Source organism: Propithecus coquereli, unplaced genomic scaffold, assembly GCF_000956105.1.
Source record: "Propithecus coquereli isolate 6110/MARCELLA unplaced genomic scaffold, Pcoq_1.0 Scaffold763, whole genome shotgun sequence".
In the NCBI taxonomy this organism is placed as follows: Eukaryota; Metazoa; Chordata; class Mammalia; order Primates; family Indriidae; genus Propithecus; species Propithecus coquereli.
Window position 1 is genome coordinate 323,813 of NW_012153763.1, and position 15,000 is coordinate 338,812.

Sequence of the window (15,000 nt, forward strand, 5' to 3'; positions counted from 1 at the left end):
GACCCTGCCCCCAACACCAACCCTGCCCCCAACACTGACCCTGCCCCCAGCACCACTAACCCAGCACCCCAGCACCTTCCGAGCACTCCCAGCAGGGACCCCTCCCCTCAGGCCCCGACAGTGACAGGCAGAAGGGGTAGGGGCTTTCTGCAGGGCAGCTGGGAAGGGCTGAGTCCCCCAGCCCAGTTTCCCAGAGCTGTGGAATAATCTCACGGTTGTTCGTCCGCGGGGGGCTGGAAAAGGAATAAAAGTGCTGAGAAACATTGTGAAAACCTGTTCTGATGGGAAAGTAACCCAGTGGACACTGATGCCCGGGGACCAGCGTAGCGGAGAAGGACCCGCTGCAGCCGCGCAGCTCAGCCCGGAGGTGCAGGGCTCGCAGGACTGGTCCAGCCACCTCGGTGCATTCGGGGTCTCTGCCTGCAGCCCGCGTAGACCTGCTCTTGGTGGCAAAGGGCCCCGGGGTTCAGGAGAGGCTGCTCCCCTCCCGGGGGCCATGCCCGACTCCCCTCCCACACCGCCCACCCCGAGACGGCTCCTCGCTCGGGCCTCTGCACCTTGTCCTGGCGTTGAGGACCAGCCAGGGCTGCGGGGGCAGAGCCAGGGGAGCGGGGGCAGCATGGGGGGACAGAGGCGCTGGGCTGGCACCCGGAAGGGCCACCCTGACGCTGGCCCTTGGTCTGGGGCTGCTGTGAGGCCCACTGCAGGTGGTCGGCGCTGCACAGCTCGTGGGGATGTGCCCCCAAGTGGGGTCGGCTGGGCCCGGGGACTCAGGGCTCCATTTGAGCCCCCTGATTTGGAGACTGGGACTCCGAGCACCTGTCTGAGGAGAGGCCACCACCACCGCCGCGCCACCGTGGGCTCTGTCTGTGCAGGAGCACCGGCCTGTCCCAGGTGAACGCCCTCCTGCGGGAACAGCTGCAGCACATGAAGAAGGCCAACGACGCGCTGGCCCAGGAGCTGGCCCAGACGACCGGCGTCGCGCTCCGCCTACGCCGCGAGCTTGACCCGAGGCACGGGGCTGAGAGCGAGGTGCGCCCCCGACTCTCACCCACCCCGGGGCGGCTGCCTGCTGGGGTACCGGTGGCTGAGTAGCAGGGACCAGGAGAGGGCGCGCTGGCTTCAGCGGCGGTCCCTCCTGGGGGCAAGGCCACGGCCCCCTGCCAGCCCATGTCCCACACCCGGCTTGGCCACAGAAGTCCGTGGAGTGAGGGACTCCCTGGTCCCCTCCCCACTTGAGAGACGGAGGGCGGGACCCTGCGAATGAGGCACATGGCCGGGTCCTGGCTCTGGCTTGGCCCCCCCCCGAGTTGAGAGGCAGGGGGTCTTCGTAGGCCTGACTCCTGCTCAGACTGTAAGAGGAGGACCCCGCAAAGGAGCCTGGGGCCCCCAGCCCCCCTGCAGCCCCGCCCGCTCAGCTGCTGAGAGCTCCAGCCATGTGGGGCGTCTGGGCACGGCCCCCATGGGAGGGAGGCATCCAGTGCTCATGCCCCTGCTCCCGGTCCCAGGATGGGGAACCCCCAAGGGTGTGGTCTTGAGCAGCCTGGCTGCTGCTGGGGCAGTCCCGGAAGGGGCTACAGGCGCTCCCGACAGCCCTCCACCGGGGTCTGGACGCGCTGCCCAGTGTGTGCTCTGCGCACGCCATTGGCCAGTTCCTGACAGCCCTCCACCGGGGTCTGGACATGTTGTCCAGTGTGTGCTCTGCACACGCCATTGGCCAGTTCCCAACAGCCCTCCACCGGGGTCCGGACGCTCCGCATGCGCCGTTGGCCAGGTTTCTCCCCGGAAGCCGCCTGGAAAACATGCTGCCTCCAAGTGGAGGCTGAAGCCGGAGGAGGCGGCCGTGTGCCTGGGCCTCAGACTGTCCTCCCACGACGCCCCCTGGACGAGGTGCTCTGAGCGGCCTCACTGCGCCTCCCACAGGGTGGCCCTGTAAAGCCAGGCCTGACCCACTGCCCGGCCCTGCGCAGCCGCAGACCCTCCCGCTGCTGCCCCGTCAGGCAAGCCGACCGAGGCGCAAGAGGCGGTGCCCTGCCTTGACGGAGCGTCTCTGAGAGCCGCGCCTGCCGTCACGGGCGATCTCGGAGGCAGGCCTCCCGGCACGAGATACCCGGCCTGGCCGCCTCCCGCCACGGCCTGGTTCCCGTTCGCACACTGCCGGGCTGGGTGGTAGCAGCTGCCGCCGCGCGCAAACAAGCGCCCTGGAAGGAGGGAGCCCCGAGTTCACGCTGGCGCTGGTTTATCAGGGATCTTTGTCTTCCCTTGTCCTTGAAACGCTGTCTCACTGGCGACAGTCGTGTTCTCTCAGCACTTTAAAGACACCTTTTCTCTGTCCCCCGGCTTCGCTGTGGCCGCGCAGAAGTCGGCTTCCGGGCTCTGGTGCCGGCCGCCGCCCGGCGAAGGTAATTTGTCCTCTCGTCTGGCTGCGCCGAAGGCCTCTGCCCAGCTGTGGCGTCCTGCGGCTCCACTAGACGTGTCCGTGGTGACTTTCCTTTGTCCTGCTTCGGGCCGGAAAGCCTGTGTCTTCCGCTGTTTCCAGAAACCGCCCCGGCCCCCCCGGGCCCCCCCGCAACCCCCCGCCCGTCCCCGGCGGCCCCAGGCGCGCCAACGTCCACACTTCGTTCTTTGTGTCATCCTGGACCATATTCCAGATGCTTTCTTCAGATCTGCCTTCCTGCTCATCACCATTCTCTTCCTGTGTCTAATCTCTGCTACAGCTGCCTACTGGGTTTAAGTTCCAAGTATTACTGTGTTTTTCGTCTCTAAGAGTTCAGTTTGATTCTCTCTCAAATATCTTCCTCTTAACTCATGTTTTCAAGCCTCTCGTTTATTTGTTGGTGCCAAAACACGGGGATTTTGCGTCTGTGTCAGATGTCCCAACATCTGACGTTTTTCAGGGCTTGACTCTCTTACTTCCATTGGCTCCCGATCATGGTACTTTGCTTCCTTGTGTCTTTGGTGATTTGTTATTTTTCAACTGAAAGCTGCTTATTTTCCTTGGAACTTGGTGAAAAATTCTTCAAAACCTGGGATGAATGCAGTACTTTCTAGACAGGATTTTTATTTGCTTCTGATGGGTGCCTGGGGTCTCTGACAGTCTTTGGGTCCACATCAAAGTAGATTTTCAGCTTTTTTGAGACCACCTAGGTTGTGTGAATTTAGGCTGCAAACTGCATTAAGTCCAACTTGTGGTTCCCCATCCACAGGGAAGATTGTTTTCCTCTGTTGAGCATTCTAGACGGGCAGTTTTCCTTGCAGTCTCTTGCAGGAGGAGCATGCACACACGTGTGTGTGTGTGTGTGCACACATGTGTAGGGGGTGTACCAGTTTGCCCCTAGTTCGCCCACCTCTGGCACACCGTACTGAGAGTGAAGTTCCTGGGGCAGCCTTGGCCTGCATGTGGGTCACACTTTGGGGGGCCCCAGACTCAGCTCTTTGTCCTCAGCCCCTTTGGTCAAGGAAACTGGTGTCCGGGTTGCTGAGTCTGGTGAGAAGCCGCCCCCCTTCCTCTGGGTGCTCCGCCTGCACCGGTTCCCGCCTGGCGTCCTAGCCGCTTCGGCCAGCCCAGCCGTGGGTCCAGAAGTCAAGTCTGAAATCTAATGTGTTTGTGGGGCAGGTTGGTCCCGGCGTCTGCTCCTCCGTGTCGTGGGGAGTCGTCTCACCCTGCTCTGCCGGCGGTCATGACCGGAGGGTGGGAAGTGGCGAGGCTAAAGCCAGAGTGACCTCTGTGTGCCGGGCGCCAGGCGCCATGCCCTGCGGAAGGTGCGCAGCAAGGCGTCACTGGGCTCACGGGGGCGACTTCGGAGGTGGGGTTGGGCGCGAGGGTCAGGCACGGCTTCGCGAGGAAAAGGTGCGTGCCCGCCATCTGACGCCGACGCGGGGCGTGTGGGTGGGGCCGCGACAGGCAGGAGAGGCGGGAACGTGGGAAAGCACCGGGCATCGGCGACCCCTCTGGGGTCCCAGAGGTCAGCGTGCAGGAGACTGCAGCGTGGGGACCGGGACGGTGGCACAGGGACTCCGAGAGCCTGCTGGGCCTCAGGCCGGTTCTCTGCAAGGCTGGAACCGCTGAGCACCCACAGCCCAGCCCCCTCTTGCCCCCCAACCCCACCGCCCCACACAGAGACCTCGCATTCATTGCAGCCTCACTCGCCCTGCCCTGGCCCAGCAGGCAGCTGCCCCATCCGCCCTCCGCGCTAGACCGTCGGCTACGAGTGGAGCGCCTCCCACTGCTGTCTGTCCCGCGCCTTGAGGGTGCCAGGCCTGCGCCTGGACGTTAGATCCCCGTAGACTAAGAACTGCTCCGTGTGCCCGTCCTCCTCCCTCCCAGCCGGAGGCGGGAAACCAGTGCTGCAGAGGTGCCCCGCGCCAGCAGGGGACCGGGACCGGGTCCTGCCTCACGGGAGCTCTGGTCCCGGGCAGCTCCTAGGCCCCAGACGCGCCCACCCAGCCCCACCAGCAGGCCGGTGCTCTCCAGGGGTGGGGCACCCTCCACCGTTCACAGGGGCTGCCCTGGCGGGTACCAGGGTGCAGTCCCTTCCTTGGGGTGGGGGAGCCGGGCGCTCCCTTGCCTGTGGGGCGCGGGGGCTTCGGGACCGGGTGGGCGATGCCCGCTCCACTTCCAGCCCCGTGCAGCCAGCCCAGTGTGGCATCTGGAAGAGAGCGGTTGGGTGAGGGCCCCGGCCTGATGTGGACACGGGCCTCTTGCTTTCAGACCCGGGCGAGGGGCCCGAGGAGGCCCCGGGACTTCCTCCTGCTGTGGAGACAGGCCACGGCGCTGCGCACGCACCTGGCTGAGCTGCGCACGGCCACCGAGCGGTGAGTGCCGGCCACCCCGCCTGGGGGCCGCGGCCCATCCGTGGGGAGGAGACGGCACTGGGCTTTGGGCCTCCGTGAGGCTTCGCGGGCGTGGCAGTCGGCCGCGGAAGTGGTGACGAGGGCGGGGAGGGAGAAGCAGGTGTGAGCAGCAGGGGACGGGGGCGGTGGGGGGGGCAGAGCAGGGACGGGGCGCTGGGGGGGAGTCCTTGCTCGGCACCCCGCACGGGCCTGTCCTGGGGTCGCCTCGACAGCCCTCGAGGTGCAGCACCCCACTTGCGCACGAGGAGAATGAGGCTCGAGGCCGATGTCTCCGTGAAGGCCGCTGAGGCCCGTCCCGCCCAGCCTGGCCGCACCCCTGCTCGACCCCCCAGCTGCCCCTGCCCTCACAGCCGCTCAGTGCCCCAGGTGGGCCCCCCCCACCGAGGGCGTCCAGGCCAGCCTCTGCCGGCTGGAGCCCGCAGGTGTGTCCCTTGTCCCCCAGAGGTCTCGCTGACATGCGGGCGGACGCGGCCAGGACAGCCCGGCGCCTGCACACCGCCTGCCTGAGCCTCGACGCCAACCTGCGGCTGTCGGCCGGCAGCGCCCCGGGGCAGCGGCTGCGGGACAAGGTTGGGGAGATGCTGCGGCTGCAGGGCCGCTGGGCCACGGAGAAGGTGGCGCTCCAGGCCAGGTGGGCTCCCGGCCAGCAGGCCCACGGGGAGGGCCAGAGGGGCAGGGGCACCCCGCGCCCCCCAGCCTGCCGGGCAGCTGTGTTTTCTGAGGCGCAGCCGTGTCACTCGCGTGCGGTGTGGGTGTCTGATCTCCACCGGACGTGCGGACCCCGGGGCACGTCGGCTGTTCACGATCCCTCTCCCAGTGGCCGCAGAGCATCCCCCAGGCGGGAGGCCTGGAGCCCGAGCCAGTGCCCTGGAGGCAGGAGTGAGGATGTCCCTGATGCTCGGGATTTCAAGGAACCTTGTGGTTGGTTCCCAGAAGTGGCATTTTCAGGTCTGAAAGCAGGAACCTTCTTCCAGGGGTGGGAACTTGTCTTAGGTAAATGGTTTAAGAATCTGAGGCAGGATTGGGCACGGCAGCTCACGCCTGTAATCCTAGCACTCTGGGAGGATGAGGCTGGAGGATCGCTTGAGGCCAGGAGTTCGAGACCAGCCTGAGCAAGAGCGAGACCCCGTCTCTACTAAAAATAGAAAGAAATTAATTGGACAACTAAAAATATATAGAAAAAATTAGCCGGGCATGGTGGCACATGCCTGTAGTCCCAGCTACTCGGGAGGCTGAGGCAGAAGGATCGCTTGAGCCCAGGAGTTTGAGGTTGCTGTGAGCTAGGCTGACGCCACGGCACTCTAGCCCAACTCTGTGTCCAAAAAAGAAAAAGAAAGAATCTGAGGCGGGCAGAGCGGCCAGGTCCCCTCCTGCCCCGGTCTGTGAACCTCACAGTAAGCACAGAAGGTTCTGGACACAAACCCGCCAGTGAGGCCTACCCTGCTGGCCCTGCCTGCTTCCACAGAACCCTGGGCCAGAGCTGGCTTGGCACAAACACCCTGCTGGGCTGACAGGCACAAGCCCTCCCCACAACTGAGTCAAACGCGCCCCGACACAGCCCCAGAGGAACCAGGAAGCGCAGACACCCAGTAGGGGCAGCACCCGGGGCCTGGGCCAAGTGATCTGGGGCCATGGGAAGGGAGACCCAGGTGCCATGGGGGAGCCACTCACTGATGGTGACAGAGGCTTTGCAGGCAGAGGGACCAGCTGGGGCAAAGGCCTGGAGGTGAGCATGTCATCCGCTGTGTCCCACGGATGGGGCAGAGCCTCAGGCAGCCACTAGCATGAGGCTGGAGAGTTGGCTCAGGGTGTGGGCCTTGAATGCTGAACTTGGGGCCTGCACTTTACTCCTGAGACAGTGGGAGCCATTGAAGGTTCTGTAGCAGGAGAGGCATGTGATCCGACCAGAGACTGAGGCCCACCCAGAGGGTAGCCCCAGCACCAGCAAAGAGGTCAATGCCAATGGGAGTCTGGACAGAGCCAGGCCCTCTTCAGGGCCCCCACCCCGAGCTCTGGGCTCTGCTCTCTGCCCCCCCGCCCCATGCCCCGCTGACCTCTCCCCAGACTGTCCGAGCAAACGCAGCTGGTGGAGAAGCTCACAGAGCAAAGCAAGCAGCAGCAGAGAACCATCGCTTCCCTCCAGACAGACGTGCAGAGACTGGTTCGTGAGGCTGGGAAACAGGGTGGCTGTGCCGGGTGTCTGTCCGCCTCGCTGAGGAGTCCCCCCCGCCCGCCGCAGGAATCCTGGCGCAGCGGAGGCCAAGTGGCGGAGGACGGCTTGAGGGACGAAGTCCGGTCCCTGCGGCGCGTGTTGGCGAGCGTCACCAAGGTGTGGCCTGTCTGCCATCCTTTCCGCGGGAAAGGCGATGATCCGGTGTCCCGAGTGGTGGCCCCGCGCTCTCTCCCCCCAACCCTTCCTCTCTGTGCCCCGAAGGAGGCCCAGGCGGACGCCGGGTGCCTGGAGCTGGCCTGGCGCCGCAGCACGGAGGGGGAGGAGCTGCAGAGCCCCCTGCGGACTCCCCCGCGCACCACGTCGCCCCAGCAGGAGGGGTGTCCCCCACCGGCCCGCCCCCCAGCCACGCTGGACCCTGCACTGCGGGCCGTGCGGGGGGCCATCGAGAGGCGGCGGCAGCGGGAGCAGGTGGGCAGCGCAGCCCGGGGGGCACCAGACGCGGAGCCGTGACATCCCCCCACTGACGCGCCCTTGTGAGCCCCGCCCCTGAGCCCCACGGCCCGGGAGAAGGCTGTGGCCTCACGAGGGTCCTGTCTGGGGGGTCGGAAGCCCTGGCTGGCCCCTGTGGGCAAAGGCCAGCGGGGCTCACGCCGCTGTCCCCCTGGGCAGGAGCTGCACCTGCAGCTGGAGTCCTCCCAGGCCACGGCGGCCAGACTCCGCGCGCAGCTGTCCGAGTGCCGGTGGGAGCTGCGGGCCTCGCGGAGGGACCTGCAGGAGTGGGCACAGGAGCAGGTGCCCACGCGAGAGCCCCTCGGGCTGGAGGCGCGGCACTGCCAGGCGTCTGCCAAGCTCCCGGGAAGGTGAGGGGGTGGGGCCAGCCTGGGCGCCCCCTCCATGAGACCCTCCAGCAGGAGAGAGAGCGCCGTCGTCTCCCTGACAACGCCTGCCCTGTCCAGGCCGCCCCCTTGGCCCCAGAATGCACTGGGGGCCCCCCTCATCTGGGTGCCCTGGGCTGCACAGTCCCGACTGCCCGCCCCACAGCGGAGCCCGAGTGCTCCCCGCCGCCCTTCGCCTGCGCCGCAGCTCCACGCCCCACGTGGCCCCACACGGCCCTGGGGCTGTGCTCTGTGTCCTGCCTCGGCTGGCTGCCAGGACCCCCTTGCCGATCCCTCTGGGCGATCTCCTCCCTTCCCCCTTCTGCGGGTCTCACCCATCCTTCAAAAATGGCCCATAAAACCCACCTGCCCCCGCCCCGCCCGGTGGCCCGTGTGCCCTCCTGGTCCAGCGGATCTGGTGGCTCCGGATGCTGCTGTGCCAGTCTTGCCGCCCCGGGTTGGTGGTGAGGGGCCGTGACACGAGCCCCCGGGACCTGTGAGTCCTGAGCGAGAGGCTCAGGGGGACTTCCCGCATCTGCACTGCTCTGAGCAGGGACGTGGGGACAGGCTGGGCATGAGCCGGGTCAGGAAGGCTTCCTGCAGGAGGCAGAGAGAGGGGGAAGAGGTGGCCCCACCCGCAGGGAGCAGAGACCACCCCACGGCGTCCTTGGCGGCCGAGGCCGCTCCTGCTCCTCGTGGCCGGTGTGCTGGGTGCTGGAGCCCAGTCCCGCCCTGGAGAGGCGCAGGGGGTGGGCACAGAGATGGGGTCCAGGGGTGCGGGGATCCAGGCAAAGTGCAGGGAGCCCAGGGTGGGGGGCAGGAGGCCTGGAGGGGCAGGAAGGGCAGCAGGGCCCAGGCATGTGCAGGGCGAGACGGGGCGTCCGGCGTGGGCTGGCAGGAACCACGTCGCCGTGGGAAGGCGTCAGGAGGCTGCTGGAGAGAGGGAGGCGGGCGAGGGGGCCGTGGCTGAGGGTGCAGGGCCAGCCCGGGGGACTTGGGAGGGGGCAGGGTGGGAGCGGAGCGCTGTGGCTCGGCTCCGCTGTGGGTGACGAGCGAGGGCCGACAGTGGGCAGACGCTGAACGCAGCTTTGCGCAGGGCGTGTGACCCCAGGGTCAGGCTGGGGCTGGGGAGGGATGCGGGCCGGGGGCTGTCCCCTCCTCCCAGCAGACGCTGGCCTGGAGGGAGACCCTGTGTGCCTCGGGACTCCCTCTGTGCCCTGAATTCGACCGGCCACCCTGTGCTCCTTCCCGACCTCCTCCCGAAAGCGGCTCTGGAGACACGGTGGGCCTGAGAGGGAGGCGCAGAGGAGGAAGAGCTGCCGCCAGGCAGGCGCAGAGCCACGGGGCGAAAGAGGCCAGGTGGGCCAGCAGCTCCCGGAGACCCGGCTCGGCCACCAGCGGGCTGCCTGGCCCGGGCCTCACGTCCCCCCCAGGCCTCAGCGTCCTCATCCACTGAATGGGCCTGTTTCCAGCCTCATCGCTGGGGACGGGGGCCAAGGGCTCTCCAGGCTCCCCCCAGGCTGGACTGTCCCCCCAGACCCAGACTCCTGCTCCCAGCCCAGTGCCCGGCCACTGTACACGCCCTGTGGGGTGGGCCCGCCAGCATGTGTGCCCGGATACACGCGCCTCACCCACGCATGACTGAGAACACCACCCACCCCCACCTCCCAGCCCTCGAGCGCACTGCACACGCCTTTGGGCGGCCCTGGGCGTGGAGGGCGCTGCAGGCGGCTGCCCTGCCCGTGGCTTGTGGGGCGGCCCCAGCTCACCCTGCGGTGACCTCACGCCCCGTCCTCCGCTCTCCGGCTCAGTCAAGAGCGCCTGCAGCAGCTGGAGGAGCAGGTCTCAGAGCTCAAGAAGGAGCTGGCGTGGGCCCGGGAGGCGCTGAGCACGGCCCAGCTGCAGAGGGACGTGGTGGAGAGCGAGAGGGAGGGCCTGCACGGCGCCCTGGCCCGGGTACGCCTCCGCTCCTCTCTCCCCGTCTGGCCCGGCCTCCTCCACCCCCCCTCCCCCCGGCCTCACTGCCTCCCACTCCCCTCTCCCCTGCCCAGCTGGGCCCTCAGCCGTCGCCAGAGCTCCCGACGTCACCGACGGCCTCCCCCGTCCCCACCCAGTGGGCTCGGCCTCACCTGGACCACTTGCTGCTCTTACCCCTGCTGGCCTCTCCCTGGGCCCCCCGCCCCCTCTTCTGGCAGGAGCCCCAATACCCAAGGCTGCCCCACCGTGGGAGTCCTCTGCCCTGTCCCGCCTGGAGCCCCAACCCCCGCAACGTGGGGTCTCTCCTTCCCCGGCACCAGCAGCTTGGGGAACCTGAAGGTCCCTCCCTGGTGTCCCCCGCCCCAGGCCGAGTCCAGCAACGCTGACCTAGAACTGCTCGTGAGGAGGCTGCGGTCAGAGGGTGTGGAGCAAAGGGACTCCCTGGCCCAGATGGCCGCCCTGCTGGAAGGGCTGGCTCAAGACAAAGGCAGCCTGAACCACCTGGTCCTCCAGGTGAGGTGGGGGCCAGGTGGGTGGGCCCCGCCTTGGGCCTCAGTTTGCCCCAGGGTAGCTGTGAGAGACTCTGTCCCAGCACTGGGTCTCCCAGCCCCAGGCCCCTCCTTCCACCCATCCTCCCAGATTTCTCCGTTCCTGGACTGACCCACCCCCAGCAAGGAGCAGGTTTGGGGGGAGGGCGGGGGAACCTGCAGCCCCGGCCAGGCCTGCGGGAGGGCAGGTCTGGGCGCGAGTGGCCAGCCACGGGGCTGAGGGTGCATGGGCGGCATGCTCAGCCCTCCCGCCACCCCCCTTGGCAGCTGGAGCAGGAGCGGGACGGGCTGCAGGAGCAGCGGAAGGAGCTGCAGCGGGAGTGGGCCGACGCCCGGGAGCAGCGGGCGCAGGCAGAGCGGCAGCTGGCGCAGGTGCGGGCCGAGCACAGGGGCCTGCGGGAGGCCTGCGGGCGCCTGGAGCAGCAGCAGGAGCAGCTGGAGGGGCGGGCGGCCCTGCTGGGGCGCGAGAAGGCCCAGCTCCAGGAGCAGGTGGGCCAGGTGAGCGCGTCCGTCCACCCCGCAGGGCTGTGGCCCAGTGGCAGGTCCTGCCACCGCTGGGAGTGCTGCGGGCTCGGGACACCAGCACCAGCGCTTCCTGACTGCCCTGCCACGCCTGCCCACGGGAACCTGCCGCCCCGGGTGGGCGGGGCGGGCACGCAGAGAAACAGGTTTACGCCAGGCCCGTCCACACCGCGGCCACCGTCTGCCTCTGGCGGAGCCGGGACCCAGGCCTCCGGCCCAGCGACGTCCTTCTGCACGCCCAGCCCCCGCCCTGCCCCTCGTCGTCTCTCCTGGTCCTCGCAGAGCCGAGCTCTCTCCTGGCTCAGGCTTCCGTCCCAGCCCCGCTGCCTTCCCTCGCAGAGGTTCCACTCAGTGGAGATCGCAGCGGCCGCGGGCTGGTCTGTCCGGGCCGGCCTGGTCTGTCCGCGCGGGGCCTGCGGAGCCCCCCACGCCCCACGCCCAGGCCGCAGCCGGGACTGCACGGCGCTTGCCTTTCCGACTCTGCCCTGTGCCTTTTTGGGTCATGCTTTCCAGTTTTATTCACCCCGGTGTTAAGCTCTTGTACCCCATGGTGTGAATAAACCGCCTTTGCTAACTCACCCGCCTGTCGTGGGGCATTGGGGTCGTTTCCGGTTTGGGGCTGTGATGGACAAGCCTGGCGTGAACCTTCCTGTGCAGGTCATGCACACGCGTGTTCACGTTTCTTAAGCAAATTCACAGGAGTGAAGCTGGACTCGTGTGAGTAGGTGTTGCTGGTCCTTACGGAGGCCGCAGAGCAGTTCTCCAAAGCGGTCGCATCATTTTGTTTCTGCTCCGGCGGCGCAGGAGGTTCCGGTTGCTCCTTGGCCCTATCAGCATTTGGTATCGTCTGTTCTTAGTTTTTGCCTGTTCTGTGTATGTGAAGTTACGTGTTGCTGAGGTTTTAACTTGCGTTTCCGTAACGCCTGATGTTGAGCACATATCCTTGTGCTCGTTGGGTGTTCGTGCGCCTTATGTCAAGCGTTCAAGTCTCTTGTCAATTTTTAAATTGGGGTTTTGCATTTCGGTTATGGATATTTAGGGGTTCTTTATATACCATACTTTGTCAGATAGATGTTCTGCAAATATTTTCCCCGGATGTGTGGCTTGTTTACATGTTTTCTTGAAGGACAGAAAATTTTAACTTGGGCAAAGTCCAACTTACCAATTTCTTTTTTAATTTCATGATTAGTATTTTCCAGGCCCTGTCTGTGTTTTCGTCTGGCTTCCATGTTTAAGTCGATTCCAAGTTAATTTTCACGCTATGTTGGTGGATCTCCAAGTGTGCTCTCCAGACTAGCAGCCTAAGTGTCACCGATTGGGACTTGTTCAAAATGCAAATTCTCGAGCATTCTAGACCTACTGAATCAGAAACTCTTGGGATAGGACCCAGAAATCTGTATTTCCCTTAGCCCTCCAGGCAGGACCGATGCACATTAAAGCGTGAGAACCACAGGTATATGGTACGAAGTAGGAGCTAAGGTCTATTAGTTTTCATACAAATACCCAGTTGCTCCAGCACCATTTTTTGAAAAGACTCTCCTTTCACTCTTTTTTTTTTCTCACTCTGTTGCCCAGGCTACAGTGCCGTGGAGTCAGCCTAGTCACAGCAACCTCAAACTCCTGGGCTCAGGCGATCCTCCTGCCTCAGCCTCCTGAGTAGCTGGGAGTACAGGCATGCATCACCATGCCCGGCTAATTTTTTCTATGTATTTTTAGTTGTCCAGCTCATTTCTTTCTATTTTTTTAGTAGAGACGGGGTCTTGCTCTTGCTCAGGCTGGTCTCGAACTCCTGAGCTCAAACGATCCTCCTGCCTCGGCCTCCCGGAGTGCTGGGATTGCAGGCATGAGCCACCGCGCCCGGTCTATCCTTTCACTCTGGAATGTCTTGGCAACTTGTTGAAAATAAATTGATCATAAATGTGGGATTTGTTGATCTGTGCAAATCAATCTATTTATTCGTTCTTTCACCAAAACCCCACTGTCTTGATTAGTACAGCTTTTTAGTAAGTCTTGAAATTGAATAGTGTGAATCCTTCCACCTGTTCTTCTTTTTCAAGACTGTTCTGGTTGTCCCAAGTCCTCTTTATACCCACATACATTTCAGAATCAGCTCAATTTCTCCCCTCTCCCCCTGAAAAAGCCTGCCAGGACCTTGGTTGGGATTGTGTTGAGTTTGTAGGTGAGTTTGAGGACATCTTAACTGTACGAGTCTTCCCTGTGTGCATGCGGTGTGTATTTCCACGTCTTTATTTAATTTCTCGCAGCCGTGTTTTGCAGTTTTCAGTGTAGAGATCTCACACAACTTTGACTAGGTTAATTCCTAGATTGGATGTTGTGAATTATACTGCTGTCTTAATTTTATTTCCCTCTTGTTCATTACTAGTACATGGAAATACAGTTTCATATATTGACTTTGAATCATGTCACCTTGACAGATTTCCTTGTAAGCACTAGGGTTTGTTTTTTTTTTTTTTGAGACAAGAGTCTCACTCTCTCGCCTGGGCTAGAGTGCCGTGGCTCAGCCCAGCTCACAGCAACCTCAAACTCCTGGGCTCAAGCGATCCTCCTGTCTCAGCCTCCCAGGTAGCTGGGACTACAGGCATGCGCCAGCATGCCCAGCTAATTTTTTCTGTGTTTAGTTGTTTGGCTGGTTTCTTTCTATTTTTAGTAGAGACAGGGTCTCGCTCTTGCTCAGGCTGGTTTCGAACTCCTGAGCTCAAGCAATCCTCCCGCCTCGGCCTCACAGAGTGCTGGGATTACAGGCGTGAGCCACCGTGCCCAACCAGCACTAGGGTTTTGCATGTATGTAATTATGTCATCTATGAGTAGCAGAAGTTTTACTTTCTTATTTCAATACCTTTCTATTTTTCCTTCTTCTTCTCTTATTGCACAGAGACCCGAGACCAAAGCTGAACAGAAGTGGCGAGAGTGGCTGCCCTCCCACCAAACCAAACCGTGGGGAAGAATTCAGTCTTTCGCCACGAAATGTGATGTTGTCTGTAGGCTTTTCACAGATGCCTTTATCAGATTGAGGAAGTTCCCTTTCGTGCCTGGTATCTGAGATTTTAAAATCATGAATGGCTCTTGACTCCTACCTCTGCATCTTTTAAGATGATCGTATTATTGTTCTCCTTGTTTTGTTAAAGTGGTGAGTTATACTGGTTAATTTTTTGGATGGGAATCCCACCTTGGGATACCTGAGATAACCCCTACTTAGTCCTAAGTTATATACTTTTAGATTCAATTTATGATATTTTGCTAAGAATTTTTTCACCTATATTTGTAAGGAAGATTGGTCTGTAATCTTCTGTCCTTTTAATGTTTCTGTCAGATTTGGAATCAGGATATACTGGCCTTATAAATTGAGGTGGAAAGTGTTCCCTTTTCTTCTATTTCTTTAAAGCATTTGTGTAAAATTAGTGTTATTGGCCGGGCGCAGTGGCTCACGCCTGTAATCCTAGCACTCTGGGAGGCCGAGGCGGGCGGATTGTTTGAGCTCAGGAGTTCGAGACCAGCCTGAGCAAGAGCGAGACCCCGTCTCTACTAAAAATAGAAAGAAATTAATCGGACAACTAAAAATATATATAGAAAAAATTAGCCAAGCATGGTGGCGCATGCCTGTAGTCCCAGCTACTTGGGAGGCTGAGGCAGGAGGATTGCTTGAGCCCAGGAGTTTGAGGTTGCTGTGAGCTAGGCTGACGCCACAGCACTCACTCTAGCCAGGGCAACAAAGTGAGACTCTGTCTCAAAAAAAAAAAAAAAATTAGTGTTATTTCTTCCTTAAATGTTTGGTGGAATTCACTGATGAAGTCGTCTGAATCTGGAGAGCTGTGAGAAAATAAATTTCTGTTCTTCCTGAGTTGTCTAGTGTCAGGTGTTTTGTTTTAGCAGCACAAATGGACCAAGACATCCCTCCTGTCCTTTTTTCTCTTGTTGCTATACATTTTATTTCTGTACATGTTTTATAAACCCTACGATATGTTATTAATATTTTTACGTTGTAAGTGGTCATTTTGTGGGAAAGGGTCTGATAATGAATTCAGTTTATTTG

General features: G+C 62.2%; 1 protein-coding gene across 1 annotated transcript in view; it reads left to right on the forward strand.

Annotated features, from left to right (window-relative positions):
- The window catches only part of CROCC2 (ciliary rootlet coiled-coil, rootletin family member 2), a 76,418-nt gene that overhangs the window by 20,298 nt on the left and 41,120 nt on the right, over nt 1-15,000 (forward strand). The window contains exons 5-13 of the mRNA XM_012662414.1: nt 876-1,032; nt 4,712-4,815; nt 5,297-5,485; nt 6,919-7,183; nt 7,289-7,495; nt 7,697-7,887; nt 9,714-9,858; nt 10,246-10,392; nt 10,695-10,937. Of these exons, the coding sequence (XP_012517868.1) occupies nt 876-1,032; nt 4,712-4,815; nt 5,297-5,485; nt 6,919-7,183; nt 7,289-7,495; nt 7,697-7,887; nt 9,714-9,858; nt 10,246-10,392; nt 10,695-10,937 (1,648 nt within the window). The remainder of the gene's footprint in view (nt 1-875; nt 1,033-4,711; nt 4,816-5,296; nt 5,486-6,918; nt 7,184-7,288; nt 7,496-7,696; nt 7,888-9,713; nt 9,859-10,245; nt 10,393-10,694; nt 10,938-15,000) is intronic.